This window comes from Urocitellus parryii, chromosome 7, assembly GCF_045843805.1.
Source record: "Urocitellus parryii isolate mUroPar1 chromosome 7, mUroPar1.hap1, whole genome shotgun sequence".
Lineage (NCBI taxonomy): Eukaryota > Metazoa > Chordata > Mammalia > Rodentia > Sciuridae > Urocitellus > Urocitellus parryii.
The window spans coordinates 151,842,630-151,857,872 of NC_135537.1; the positions used below are offsets into that span (position 1 = coordinate 151,842,630).

The 15,243-nt window shown below is 49.2% G+C and overlaps 1 protein-coding gene across 1 annotated transcript; it reads right to left on the reverse strand.

Moving 5' to 3' along the window:
- Nucleotides 1-665: 665 nt before the first annotated feature.
- On the reverse strand, nt 666-10,480 carry Epx (eosinophil peroxidase). Its single transcript, XM_026407351.2, has 12 exons — nt 10,405-10,480; nt 10,188-10,281; nt 9,773-9,948; nt 9,481-9,598; nt 9,271-9,400; nt 8,216-8,422; nt 6,519-6,837; nt 4,962-5,122; nt 4,302-4,557; nt 3,716-3,886; nt 1,459-1,696; nt 666-919 (listed from the first exon to the last, which is right to left on the reverse strand). Exons 1-12 carry the CDS (start codon nt 10,478-10,480, stop codon nt 718-720), a joined length of 2,148 nt encoding a protein of 715 aa, XP_026263136.2. The 3' UTR covers nt 666-717.
- Between the last annotated feature and the right edge of the window lie 4,763 nt (nt 10,481-15,243).

Consider the following 15,243-nt stretch of genomic DNA (forward strand, 5'->3'; position numbering starts at 1 on the left):
CAGAGACAGCAGCCCCTGCCCTCAGCAGTTTTATTGGTTGAAGCAGAGAAGAGCCTGTAGCATACAGGGGATTGTGGGGTGGCTAGATGCTGCGACTGTGTGGTCTCCAAGCCATGGTGGTAGTGGTGGGGAAAACAGAAGAAAACTCTGGAACCCTCCAGCTGACTCTTGCCAGGACCTCAGGGCCTCCTGGCTTGACCCACAAGTCCTAGCTTGTGGCACTGATTCATAATACTTAAGAGGCTCCCAAGGTGAGTCGGTGCATTACCACTAAGAACACCAACTCACTCCCAGCCAATGAAGCCAGCTCTGAGCTGTCGCCATCAAAAGCACCAGCAGGAAATAGTTGCTCCAGGGTGGAAAGAATCATGATTGTCCCCATCCCCTTGTCTCCGAGGTTTGGGGGCTTGTCATAAACTCCTGTGGAAACAGCAGAATTGGATAAGTGAGGAATTTACTGGGCATCCAGGAATGTGCCATTTTAGGGCATTAGTGACCAAACTGAGGACACTTCATAATTAACCCCCAAAGTCCTAGGCTCTGAGATTGACCATCAGTGCAGAAACTAGCACATTGGGAAGCCACTAGGAAAAAGTCCCCTGTCCCAATGACAAGTTTTGTTATTTCTGCTTAAAGGCCTGAAAGAACTCAGCTATCCATCCAGGGATGGACATGAGGGCCTCACCCTTCCCAGACCTCCCCTTACCTGCAGAAGCCTCATTTGCCTCGCCAGGCTGACAGGTTCAACTTGGGGATTTGTCTGCAGCTCACAAAGCCCTTGGGGTAGATGTTGGCCCTGAAGATGTCCCTCGAAACGGTGGTGATACCGGTGTTGTCACATATAATTCGAGATAAGGAAATCTGGCTCAGGGCCCTGCGCTGTCTCTTGGTGAAAACACCCCATTTCTGCCACCAGAACCTACCAGGAGGTCAAGAGATATGGGAGAATGAGCACCTGTCTGTGCTGGGTATTTTATATACAGCATTTCCTGCACTTCTCACAACTTTCTGCAAGTTTTATAAATGAAGAAACATACTCAATGATTAAATAAATTATCCAGTATTAAGTTCACAGTAACTTATGTGGCCAGGGCTGGATATGAACCCGGGCAGATGCCACATCCAAATATGGAGTTGGCTATTAAGCCATAGCTTATCGAAAGGAAACCAGATTTTGCTCTTTTCCACTAAGTCTCTGGGATCTGCTACCCAGGACAGTGAGGCTGACAAGTCTCTCCTAGGATTAAGGAGAGACTTAGGCAATGTCAGCCTTGCTAGGTCAGGTTCTCTGTTCCTTGGACCCAGCTTTGTAGGGAGGAGCCTCATAGTCTTAGATCTCGTGAACTTGAGTGAAATGCAGCTAAAAAGAAGCCCCTTTCCTCTGTTGTTTAGTCATGGAATTCTAATGTTTTTCTGCTCTGCCTCTGGTGCTGATGTCTTGTAGTGTGCATCACTTACCTGTCTCCATCTCGGGCTCTTCTGAACTGGTTCTCAAAAAGACAAGCCAGAAGAGGCCCCACTCGGGCCCCCGGCAAAAGAGGCTCTGCAATGGCCCCGATCCAGATGTCAATGTTGTCGGGCGTCCCGTACAAATTTAGAAATTTCCTTGCCAAATCATGGTTTTTCAGCACCCGGCCTAACTGTGCCAGGTTCCGGGGCTGGGAGAGCCCACAGAAGCGCCTCCAAGCATTGTAACCTGTGTGGGAGAGGAGAGAATTGGCCTCAGCTGTGTTGATCTCTCATTAACCTTTTTCCCCACGAGTTCTCCAGAGACAGCTATGGTCAGTCAATATTGGGCCAAACAAGAAGATCCATGGTGGTTCAAACACCAGATCACTGTCTTTAATTTAAAATGCAAGTGGACAGCAGGGCTTTGTAAGCATCAGACTGAGGGATGTGTCTAAATGTAAAGAGCTGTTGTAATCAAAAACAACCGCAAATCTGACATTTAATGATATTATTGGGTGGATGTACATTAGTTAGGTACAGTACCCAAAACATAAAAAACTCATGTTTGTAGAATGAATGAATGAATGAATGAATGAGCAAATAAATGAGTGAACAAACCAACAAATGAAAAGCGTGGATAAATTTCACCTACTCAGAAAAGGACCTCACACTGAGTAGCCATTATTACAAAGTGCGTTTTGAGGGTGATAAAAATGTCATGATGTTAGATCATGGTGGTGGCTGAACAACTCAACATACTAAAATCACTGAATTATGTACCTTATATGGGTGAATTTTATGGTGTGTTAATTATATCTCAATCGATTCTTAAAAAGGTTTTTATGTAAGAACCTTCCAGAAACTAGTGACATTGATTTCTCAGCTATCAGGATCCTACACCGGGATCAAGCCATGTGATATGCTGTGGACAATCAAGTTGAGAGGTAACTTTGCCATGACCTGAAGAAACACCAGCTCCATATCATCAGTTGAACTACAACTCAGAAACACTGTTCCCCAGCCAAACAAAGGACAACTGTACAGTGTTTATCATTACTCAGCACTGTTGCTTGAATATTTCTTGGGAGCCCCCAAAACTGTGAGGTGCTTTTATGGTGTGTTAATTATATCCAGTCATTTAAAATCAAGCAATCATGACCTGTCCAAAGTCCCTTCACTATCAAGATCATTCAATTCCAAATTTGGTGTTGGACTTGGGAGGAGACTGCAAGAGCTGCCATCTAGGTAATATTTCTGAGATGTCATGGAAGGAACCAATATCAGAGGGGAACAGAAAGTCACTGAGACAATTTATGTGGCTAGCAATCTCAGGCCTCCAGCAGGGGGCGCCCACAGCTCCTTAGTTGTCAGGAGCACCCAAGGTTAAGGAGGTAAGAAATACTGAGTGCCTGCTGTGGTGAGTGCAGTAGACAGTAGCAAGTTCCCTGACTCCTTCATGCATAATGAAAGATCTGCTGGGGTGATGGGGCTTCAGGTTCTATCTATACAGGAGGTAGGAGACAGGGAAGGAGGGAGGGGGAAGGCAGTGGCTGAAGGCCTCCCCAAAGGAGTTGAATGGGGTTGACAGTGGGAAGAAGGGGGGACATTTGAAATTTAATTTCAAATTTTTATTACTTCTTACTTGTATTACCTTGGACAAATACTTAGCTGTCTCTGAGCTTATTTTCTCCTCTATAATGTGGGAGTTATAGCTGCTTGTCAAGGTCATTAGGGGGACTAAATAAGTTATATAAGAAAGTGCTTATTCTTTCTTTTTTCCTGGTATAGTCTTTTATCAAACAACTAATGCAGCCTTAATTTTATTCCATTTGTTCCTTGCCTCTAGGCTTTTTGACTTTTACCCCACCGGAGCAAGGAGCCAGTTTCTATAGCTTTGGAATTGTACCCTTTCTCCTTGGAACTTTCCAGAGAGGTGGCGATTGAAGCAGTCCTCTGCTTTTTATATCTACCACTTTTCTCTACTTGGAAAGTCCTTATCTCCTTTTTTCCAGCTCCTGCACTCAAATCCTTGTCCTGTGGTGAACCTAAAGCTGGAGGCCCTACAGCATATGGGGAGGACTTGGCAGGATGGCTTTCAAAGGCTCCCAGGGGTGCTTTGGTACATCAGCCTCAGCCTTGGGTGCTCTGCACCTCTGCACATCCTGTAGACAGTTCCTGTCAGAAAGAGGCTCCCAGGTCTTCTCTGAACCCCCTGAGCAGCCCATACCCGAGTGAAGCCTGTGAGGAGAGACAGGCATTCCCTTACCTGGAAGGCCGTGGTCTCGGCTGCGTTGCATGTTGAGAGCCGCCAGGTCCAGCCCAATCCTTCTCACTTGCCTAAACAGTCGGTCCCGGAGCTCATCCACCAGCATAGAATCTTGACGGTTCAGCTTTGCTGGAGTAGCCATGAGGCCTCGGAGAATGGGGTCAATGCCACCTGGTGGCGGAGAGTGAGAGCGGCACTGATTGGACCAACCTTTGAGAAGCCCCTGATGCCAAGCTAGCTAGAGCTGCACAAGCCAGTTGCATATTTTCTAATGTTTGTTAGAACCTCTGTGGGTGGACATGAGGGAGCTGGAGCTGGGAGGGATTAACCCACTTCTTAAAAGAGGGATGGTGAGCTCCTTGCAGGTCCACAACGTGCCATGCTAACATAGGTCTCAATCCCTTCATCCCTCAGGGCCTGGGAGGTCCATGCTTGAGGGTCTTGCTGGCCCTGCCTTTTCTCCACAGTCCTGGGGAGACATTAGCAGCAGCCTTCGAGGCAGCCTGGCCTCCTGGCAGTCAGCTGGACCCACCTGGGGGAGGGAGTGCTTCCCACCCTCTCTTGCTTTGCCCTAGGAAAGCCTCACCCTCATGCACAATTCTCCAGCTGGCAAAGAATGCGGAGCTTAGTGGAACACGGGAGTTGGGTGCTGAGGCCCGGTATTGGCTGTCCAAGCGGAACATGAAGGGCTGCAGCATGGTGTGGCCAAAGCGGAAGGCCAAGGTGAAGACATTGGCCACGCGTGGGTCCACGTTGGAGCAATACCCTCTGTAGGACCCCAGGGTTCTTCTGGCCCGGGCCTTTCCCAGAACTAAGGGCAGAAAATCCCTGTAGGTGATGATCTGGCAGAGAAGACATACAAAGAATGTGTCCTGAGTGGCTGCCCAGTCTACATCTGGCCTTCAGAGGGACTCATGCCTTCAAAGGGTTGCTCAGACATAGCAAGTCATTATGATTATCATGTCAAATTTGGCAATGTTAATTTCCCATTGATAGGTGAGATACCGAAGGCCAGAGAGGTTGAGTGTCATGGACAAGGTCATAACTAATTAGCAGCAGAACCCATGGTAGAGGTACCTCCCAACCCCAGTCACTCAGACCCACCCTTCCCACACCCCACCCCCACCCCCTACCCCCATCAAGGCACATCCCCAAGCATGTGCTGAGAAAGGTGGAAGCCACTCCCTCAGATTGCGCCTCAGGCCAGGTTGTTTTCTGGGGGATGCTGGAACCCAGGGTCCCCTACCTGGACCATGGCCCCCACAATCTTCCGAGCCTCATTATACAGCTTGTCTCCAGTCCAGCGAGGATTGAGGCGTCTCAGTTCGGTGGCCAGCCGGTTATGCTCTCGCACAAAGAGGGTGTGCATGGACGCCAGTTTGGGGGTTTCAGTTGATCGAGAATCACCTTGAAAAACCCAAGTTCAGAGTTGCCAAAGCCCTGCCCAGAGAGAGTCTTTGTGCAAGGGTAGATGGAGGTCTGGGGTCTGGGGAGATGGAGTGAGCCTAGCTCTGCCCTCACTCCATCTTCCTTGATTTGCCATGAGGCTCCTCACTGACCACCACCCTCCTCCCAGTACTACAGCCCAGGAGGGGGAGCAGAGTGGGGTCTTGGGTCCCTAAGTGGCTGGAGAGGTTAGGGCCAGGCGAGGAGCACAAGGCAGCTACTTGTTCTCAAATGGAGAGACCTTTGCCTAATGATTCTATGTACAAACTGACCAGATTCATAGCCCAGGACAGCGATGGTGGGAGATCTGGAGGCCTCAGGGAACCTTGACTTTGGGACTGCATGCCTGTCTATCTGCAGCTATCTGCATATGCTCTACCAAGGGCTGTATCTTTTTCCATCTTTGGACTTGGTTACATGTTGCTCTCCCCAGGAGGTCAGAGGGAAAGAGAAAGAAAGGGAGAGTTGAGCAGAGCCCTACCCAGACCAGAACAAGTAAATTCAGTCATCTGCTACCTTCAAACAAAGCCTTGTAGCAAAAGTCTTGTTAGAGTAACAAAGACTTCTTATGAATGTACACACTGCTTCTTGGAGGAAACAAATGTACAATTCTTACAAGGCAAGCTGGAGCCACTGGCCTTGAGGCAAGCAGTGGGCCAGAGGAGACTGCAGAGACATGGGAACTATACTGGCTTTACCTGTGGGGGCGCTGCCATTGGAAACTCTTTGCTTCTCCTCCCTAACTCTCAGCTTCTCATCTGTAACATGAGGGTGATAGTTTCTGTGTTTCAGAGCTGCTGTGAGGTTTAGAGATGGCCCACTGGAATATCTTGAATAACTGGAAACAATTCCATGATCATTACAACCACACACATGGGGGCAAAGACTTGGAGGAGAGTTCAAAGTATGCATCCAGAGGAAGGACCAGGCCACAGTGTCTAATAAGTGTGTGGGTGGGTGGGGAACTAAGAAAATTTAGCCTAGAAAAGAAAAATATCTATGTGTAAGTAACAGGTCCTTTCAGGTAAGTAAAGGGGCTCTTCTCTGAGGTTCCAGAAGCAAGACAAAGAGCAACAGGTCTAGATATTGGATCAAAATAAGGGGAACCCTTCTTAGAGCCAGTGGAGCTGCCTGGGAATAGGTTGTGATGCGTATATAGAGTGAGTCCTTCATCTCTGGAAAGTCGATCAGGGAGCTCTGGATACACACAGGGATTGGCTAAGGGACTCCTTCCAACTGACTGACTGACTGATGACCATACTCAGATATATGGTGTGAACACTGAGGTCCCCATCCAAGTCCCCTAGCCCACTTCCCACCACGACTTCCCAAGACATCATCTTCCCCCAAGTCCAACCTGCCAGGAAGCAAGGGATGCGTGCAGAGCGATTGGTAAGGAGACAGGGGTCGTCTTGCAGGTTGTCGAAGGGCAGCAGGGCCCTGCCATTGTCTTGGAAGCGCTGGTTGACCGCCAGCAGCCCTAGGTAGTTGGTCCGGTTGCGGAGCCGAAGGGCCAGGGAGACCTCGCTGCCATACACCATGCTGGCGTCCACAAAGGAGGTGAGCGCATTGATCTGGTTGCGAACTTTGTTCCTGTTTTGGGGGCATGAGGGTGCCGAGCGGAAGAAGGGGATGCAGTCACGCTGGTTCGTGATGCGGGGATCATTGGGTGGGATCTGAGATGGAAGAGAAGTCAGTCACACCGGCTCGCTCCTCTTGGTCACCACCTCCCTGGAAACCTTGCTCGAAACTCCTCCCTCCAGGAAGCCCTCCTTGACTCCCTCTGACTCCCTCAGACTCCCGCTGCTTCAGTTGGAGTGTCCTTAGCAAAATTTTTATCACAGTCACAAAAGATTAGGAACGCTTGAGGCTTTTGAAATTATTTAGAGCCTCCTCTTGCAGGTGGGGAAACTGAGCTTCTCTGAGGGGGGATGTGACAACCATTTGGCAGGAGAGATGGGATTAGAATTTAGTTCTGACAGTTCAGCCTGTGCTCCTTTAATACCCAGCAGCTGGACAGACACTTCCTAAGCTCCTTTCTTTTCAGGTGCTTTGGAGACGATGAAGGTCTAAAAACTCAGTACAGGCCTGGCACAGTGACACATGCCTGTAATCCCAGCCACTGGAGAGGCGGAGGCAGGAAGATCACGAGTTCAAGGCCAGCCGCAGCAATTTAGTGAAGCCCTAAGCAACTTAGCAAGACCCTGTCTCAAAATAAAAATAAATAAATAAAAATAAAAGGGGCTTGGGATGCATCTCCATAGTTAAGTGCCTTTGGGTTCAAACTCTGGTACCAAAATAAACAAGCAAAAATCCTAGTGCGGGAGGCAGGAAACTGACAGTGCAGTGCAAACACGCACAGCTAAGTAACCAAACTGAGGGGCATTTGCTATGCTTGATATAGACCTGAGAAAGCTCTGCAGAGGAGGTACCTGCACCAGGGCTTAAGGAAGGAGTGAGGTGACAGCAGGAAGTACTGTGTCCCCCTCCACTCCAGCAGAGATTCTGTCTGCTCCCTGGATTCTAGATTCTTCTCTTTCTTTTTTTTTTCTTCTTTCTTTCTTTTTCCTTCCTTCCTTCCTTCTTTCTTTCTTTCTTTCTTTCTTTCTTTCTTTCTTTCTTTCTTTCTTTCTTTCTTTCTTTCTTTCTTTCTTTCTTTCTTTCTTTCTTTCGTGCCTATGCCCCACATCTTCCTTGCCTTCTGGCTTGAAGGGTAGAACCCTGCTCCCAGCCCACTCAGGAGGTGCCCAGGGCTGCAGGGCCCTTGGACCACCCAGAGGAGAGAAGGACAGGAGCCAAGAGACCCTAAGAGCTTCCAAAAGTAGAAGTTTCTGCTATTGGAATCAGCCCCATGGCAGAGGCCTATCTCCAATCAGTCACTCCATAGAGCTCTGACCTTCTGGCACGTTGCCCACTGCCACCCTGGTCTATGCCCAGCTGTGTTTCTTGGGGTCTGGATTACACCCCAGCTCCTTCAGGATGGGGTTTCAGCCTCTCAGATCCCCACCTGCAGTCCACTGCCTGAGTTGTAGGCCTCCACAGGGGCCTGAGTACCTTGATGGGAAAGCATGGGGGCAGCTGGGCACAGGTCTTCTCACAGTCAACGCCTGCAGTGAAGGATATTCTGGCTGGAGACTCAGGGGAGAAGTCCAGATCATGATCAATGAACTGGCCCCACTGCATGAACATGAGGGCCCGGCCCCGGTCAGAAGCCAGCCTCTCATTGGGGAAGCGGACAATCTGGTTGGAGACAGCCCGGACCTGTGGGGAAATAAGGTCAGCAAGGGGCTTGGACAGCTCATCTACAAGGTGCTGGAGCCAACCCAAGACTCAGGTGAGGGCAGCAGCGCCCCCTGCTGGAGCTGATGCAGCCTCTCCTCCTCTTCTGCCCTGAACTCTCCTGTCCTCCTGTGTCCCAGGAGATGTAGCCCTCCCTGTCGTGGCCATCATTCCTAGAACTCTGGTCTCTGGCCTAAATCCTGAGAAGCCCAGCAGTAAAGAGAAGGAGAGGGGCAGGGTCAGTGACTCAGACTCACCAACTCTTACACAGTGGTAAATAGAGTAAATTGTTAGATTGACGTATAGACCGGTAGATGATAGAACTGACTCACAGATGTGTGGACTGGTTTTAAGGGGGTAAATAAAAAAGAGAGAACTGGCTAGATAGATGGAAGGATCAATAGAAGAAAAATTTACAAAGATATTGATAGGGGGATAGATGACAGACTGTCATTTTGACATATGAAGGGAAAATTGATAAACATGAAACAGATTCAACCAGATTAAGGTGTATAGTGCTTTATGCTTAGCAAGATACTTTGCCACTAAGTCTCTCTGAAAAGAAACAATTAATATTGTTATGGCTAAGATTAAGAGACATGTCTTTATATGACTTTATTTAATATTTGTGCTAACTCTCTGAGGCAGCATTTTCTGCCATATTATAGATGAGGAAACTGAAACACAGGAAGTGATCTTTTTTGTCCAAAGCCCCCCATGTGGTGAGCAGGAAACTCTGAGTTTGATTCCTGTCTGCCTCACTCTGGGCTGTTTTACTCCCTGTATTTAAAAGAGATGAAGCAACCTCCAGACCCTCCACCCTGACTCACAAGAGGGAGGAGGAAACCATTGCGCTTCTTGCCAGGGGTCCAGCCGAAGGGGAGTGACAGTCTGTCTTCATACTCAGCTGGCAGCCAGCGGGCCAGGGCCTGGTTGGAGGCCCCCAGCCAGGGTCTCTTCCTGTAGCCGTGAATGGGTGGGATTAGTGGGGTTCAGGGACATGGAGGAAGGCAGCGGGGAAGGTGGCCCCTGGCACCCACTTGTTGTTACATCTCCCAGTGATGGTGCGGTACTTATTGCTGCACTTCTCAGCCTGGTCCTGAGGAGCGCAGCCAGTGGCCCGGGACAGCAGGTACAGCTGATGTTCCGTTAGCACATCTGGAGGACAAGTGGGAGGAGTCCTGAGTCTGGAGTCCTAGCTCCTTTCTGAGCTGGCCTGCTCCATCCCTTTACCATCCCTCCTCCCCAGGGCTGTGCACCCGCCTCTAATCCTGGCTTCCTTCTACCTCCAGCCCAGTGCAGGCCCTGGGGGTTCAATGGAGAGCATAGTACCAGTGACATTGAAGGGTCTGGATGTCCAGGGTTGTAACTTCTCTTCCAGTAGCCCTAAGGCCACATGCATATAATCAGCTGCCCGAACAACTGTCCTGGTGGCTGCTATGGGTTGCTTGAAGTAGGACAGGAGGTCCATGGGGCTGGCAGAGCCGCTGCGAAGGCGCTGCTTGATGCTGCCCGGGAAATGAGGAGGGAGGGCTGGAAGAAGGTGCAGAGCCACCCAGTAGAGCCCCAGCCCAGAGGGTGAGTCATCAGCACAGGGCAGGCAGACCAGGATGAAGGGAGGGAGGTTCTGTACCAACCATGGCAGTCCCATGGCACCCAGGGGTGGGTGTTGGGTGAGATGAATGGCTGGAACGACCCTGCCCCACTGACCCTCCCAGGCCCAGGCAGCCCCCAGACCCAGGTCCACCTCTTCTGGGTCCGATTGTAGGCAGCATCCACCAGCAACTTGGCCTCTGCTATGCAGTCCTGAAGGAGCGAGTTCTCCACCGCCCTGGGGGTGGCTGTTCAAAGGGGTGGGGACTGAAGGTCTAAGGAGCCAGAAGACCCCACACATCCACATGCTTCTCCGCCATTCCCCTCCCCTCAGACTGTCCCTCTTCCTTGGCTGTCCAAGGGGCTGTTACCTGAGACAGTGCTGTCACCGGGGTGAGGGAGGATGAGTGTGGCTAGGACCCCAGCCAGGCCCAGGAGCAGCCGCATCTCCATGGTGAGACCTCCAGCCACAGCTGGGTGAGAGATACCCTCAGCCTCAACAGGGTGGGAGTGGTGTCCCTTGATCCCTTCCTGCCCAGAGGACCCCCAGGTGACCTCTCACTGACTCCTGCTCTTCTCCAGAAGTAGCTGGGAAGGGGCTTTTATATTCCATCTTGGGGTGGGGAGGACAGCTCTGGGCCACGGGAGCCCCGCCCCTTGGGTGGAGCTCTGAGCCCTCTGGTTTCCAGGGGGGTCATTGGAACACTGCACCCCACCTGACCCTGAGTCAAGGGATGCATCCACCTGAGTCAAGGGATGCATTTCTCCCAGGGCCAGGAGCAGTGCCTGGGACACAGGTCTTGCCTAATCCATATCTGCAGGATGACTGAGGAGGAGTGTGCCTCAGAAGGGGACTGGACTTGGCCCCGTCACTCACTAGCTGAGGGCCTTCGGGCGAGTTACTTTCCCTCTGCAGGTCTCGATTTCTGCATCCTAAAATGGGAGTTGGGCTAGATGGTTGGAAGGGCTCCTCTCCTCCCCACCTGGGGTCTACCTTACTGTTGTATCCCCCTCCCAACACAGCACAAGTCCTGGTATTCAGTAGGTGCTCAGAAGTAAATATTTGTTGAGTGAATGAATGATGTGTGATCAATGATTTGACTCCTCCCCTCACCTTTCCAGCCCTATCAGGTCCTTCCAAGGTGGCTGGGAGGGGGCAGTGATGGCTGAGGCAAAGCTTGAAATACCTCTTGGGGCTATTTGGGGTCCCAGTAAAATGTCACAGGTAAAATACTGGGTGAGGGAGCTGAGGACCTGCAGGACTTTAGGCTTCTCCAGGTGTTTCCTCTGCACACAGCAGTTCTGGGTTATTCTTAGCTTCCTCTGGGCTGGACTAGAGGTAGCTTGTTGCTGTGGCTCAGACTGTCCTGAGTTTCAGTCTGGCTCCATCACTAGCAGTGTGGCTTTGGGGGAACCCCCACTTCCAAAGCTTAAATGTACATGTACTCCAGGCAGTCTGTCCCTGAGGGCCCATTCCTCTCACACCTCTGTCTTTGCCTGCCTTGCCTTTGGCCCTTCCTTGGGTGGACATGTCCATTCTTTACTCAATGTGGACCTTGGACTCGCTCCAGAACCCCACAAGGGTTCCCATCATCCTTGTCTCCTCCCGCCCTCCCCGTTCCACCTCAACCTGCCCAGTGCCCTCCCTGCCCCCTCCTCCCACAGCCACGACACCAGCCTCAGCAGTTGCTCTTGACACAGCCACTTGCTTTGGCAACTCCTTTCACAAGCTCCAGGCCCCCCCGATCTTATCTCCTGCTTTCAGCAGAAGCCCCTGACCTATGACAAAGGGCCTGCATGGAAAGTCATTGTGTAGGTGCTGAAAGTGCAGTGGGTTCCTTGCTGACCCACTGGGTGACTTTGGGTAAATCACCACCCCTTACACACACTGGACCTCAGTTTCCAAATCTGTGAGACAGAACAGTGATCCTAATGTAGGAGAGAGCTCTTTAAGATTGTAGCATGATCCTCAACCGTGGGTCACCTCCCTTGTCCCCAGGAGACCAGATGCCTTGGGTTGGAGCCAGGTGGGGTGTCTGAGGCCCAGGTCACCCTCCTCCCAGGGTCTCTGCACTCAGAGTGAGCTCTGCTTTTCTACTTATTCAGCAATATTGAGTTGTGCAAGGGTTTGGCCACAGCTATGAGCCCAAGTCAGAACCCTGGGTCCTAGACGCAGCCCTACCTACCATGTTGGCCAATGTCTTGGGAATTTTGACCTGTGGATTGCTTATGGTGGTGATGAGAGGAAAGCAGAAGGAAAGGGCCCACTGAGGAGCCCTGCACAGGCAGACTATGGAGGCAGGTTCTGGGGTGCTGCTGGGGCTGGGCCCTCGCATCAGGACTGGCAGGCAAAGGTGCAGACAGCAAGGCTAAAGAAAAATCAGGCCTCCTGGCCTGATTGAAGGATCCTTCATCCAACTGCTGCCCTCTCACAGGACCCTGATCCTAGGTGCTGACCACCTTGACCTTCTATCTACAAAATTCACCTTTTTTGTAACAGAGCCCCCTTTGAAATTAAAAGCCTCAACTCCCCAATTTCTTGTAAAATTGTTTTTCAGCAAATGAGTCAGTCTCCTCATGCTGAGCATGAAAACTGAGGAACTGGCCCCAAAGCCTGAGCAGACACCAGCAAAGTTTGAAAAACCAGAATTGTCCTGGGCTCAGTGGTGCAGGCCTATAATCCCAGCAGCTTGGGAAACTGAGGCAGGAGGCTTGTGAGTTCAAAGCCAGCTTCAGTAACTTAGTGAGGCACTTAGCAACTCAGTGAGACCCTGTCTCTAAATAAAATAGAAAAAAGGGCTAGGGGTGTGTTTCAGTGGTTAAGCATCAGTGGGCTCAATTCTCAGTACAGAAAGAAAGAAAGACCAGAATTGTAACAGACCTCTATCTAACACAGCCTGGCTGAATCTGCATATGTATATTTCTGGGCTATAAATTGTAACATTCCTGTAGGACAGGCAGAGGCAGGGTAGCTGCTTTCCCAGTTTCGGGCAAACTGCAATTAAATTCACGTTTGCTTTTTTTTTTTTTTTTTTTTTTAATGGTGCTGGGGATTGAACCCAGGGCCTTGTACATGCAAGGCAAACACTCTGCCAGGTAAGCTATATCCTCAGCCCTCATGTTTTCTTTTAATAAGATCTCTCTGATTTCTTTTTTTTTTTTAAAGAGAAAGTGAGAGAGGAGAGAGAGAGAATTTTTTTTAATATTTACTTATTTTTTAGTTCTCGGCGGACACAACATCTTTGTTGGTATGTGGTGCTAAGGATCGAACCCGGGCCGCACGCATGCTAGGCCAGCGCGCTACCGCTTGAGCCACATCCCCAGCCCTCTCTGATTTCTAATGTGGGCAGGGTACTGACTAGGCCAGATGCCTGAGCCGCAGTACTAGGCACCAGGAGCCTAATGAGGTCAGTATAGAGAGATGACTACGCTGTCAACACCTGAAGCAAGCCTGAGGCCACCTCCATACTGCCAGATGGAGGTCTTTCTGTGGTCTACCTGGTAGAGTCCTTAGGAGAATCAGTGTGAATTGCTGACACCAGTGGTGCCTGGTCTGAAGCAGGTGCTCAACAGTGTTGCTGAATAAGCTTTGTTGTTTCCTTGATTGAGCTCATTTGAGGTTGTTGCCCAAGGGCAGGAATTGCCATCAACTTGAAAGTGGGTAGGTGCAGTGAGTGCTAGGGCTTTGCAGACCCTTCAGGGCTGGTCACCTGGAAGGGAGGCCTCCAAAGCAAGGGTTGTTGTCCCTGTCTCTCTGAAGTAGGGCACTGGAAATTGAGCACAAGGACAGTGATGGAGGCCCCCCTCTAGCCTTGGCACCCACTGTGTGGCCTTCACCAGGGAGCCAGGTCTTCACCGTGGTCTGCTTTGACATGTGCTTTTTCAGGGCCAGTCACATGCAGGGACCAAAAGAGGGGCCATAGTCCCTCTGCCCTTCCACATGGGCTTTTTCTCATGCTAACTGGGACCTCAGTGAAAGTTTTCCCTCCAGGATTAGCTTTGCCCAGTGTCTACCAAGAGTATGACTCTGGAGATGTATTATCTTCCATTAAATGAAATAAGTTATAGTTGGGGCTGGGGTTGTGACTCAGTGGTAGAGCACTTGCCTAGCACGTGCGAGGTGCTGGGTTCCATCCTCAGCACCACATAAAAATAAATAAATAAAATAAAAGTATTGTTCCTTGAGGACAATAGTTGTCCATCTACAACTAAAAAAAAAAAAAAACAACCATACTTTTTAAAAAGTAATAATAATGGCCAGAAAATAAATGTGTGAATTTTCTTTTATTGGACTTTGTTTATATAATCATGCCAATAAAAAATACAACTAAAGATATTACACTATTAAAAAAAGAATAATAGAGCTGGGGTTGTGGCTCAGTGGTAGAGTGCTTGCCTAGCATGTATGAGGCACCGGGTTCAATTCTTAGCACCATATATAAATAAATGAATAAAATAAAGGTTCATCAACATCTAAAAACTATATTTTAAAAAATATTGAAGTAACACTTTAATTATATAAATAGTTTTAAATAAAAGAAAAACACCTACATAGTGGTAGTTTTAATACTTAAGTCTATAATTACAGTTTCTATTTTCTTGATTTTTTTTTAGTTTTTATATGAACAATTATAAAGAGGAGAATAAATTCAATCTTTGAGATATGATTAAAATTCAGGGGTCTGGGGTTTTGGTTTTTCTCCCACGTGCAAGGCCCTCGGTTGGATCCTCAGTACCACATAAAAAAATAAATAAATAAGAGTTATAAAAAAAAAAAAACTCAGTAAACATTTAATGAGTGAAATAAGATTGACGCTTAAAAATACTCCACAGTTTGCACTCATTCACTGTTTTAAATACAATTTAAAACCACAGTGTTCATTACAACCTCTGTGTCGTCGTTGTTTATATCACATCAGCTGTTTAAACAGAATACACAGTGCTGTTGGCGGGACCTGGGACCTGTGGCTGAAGCCTGCCTGCCTGTTTTTGGACAATTAGCAGTTATTCTCAAAGCAAATACACGTAGCTGTGGAAGCCACTGAATTATTGGGAATCATCTGAATTAACTTCTATATAGAGGGCAGTGCTTATTAAGGATGTGCAATAAAAATGCACTAACTTGAAGCTTGCATGGTTTACCAATTGCAGCAATTTGGGGGACTATAGATCAACCCAAGCTCTCGTTGAGAAGGAGAATTTTTATTACT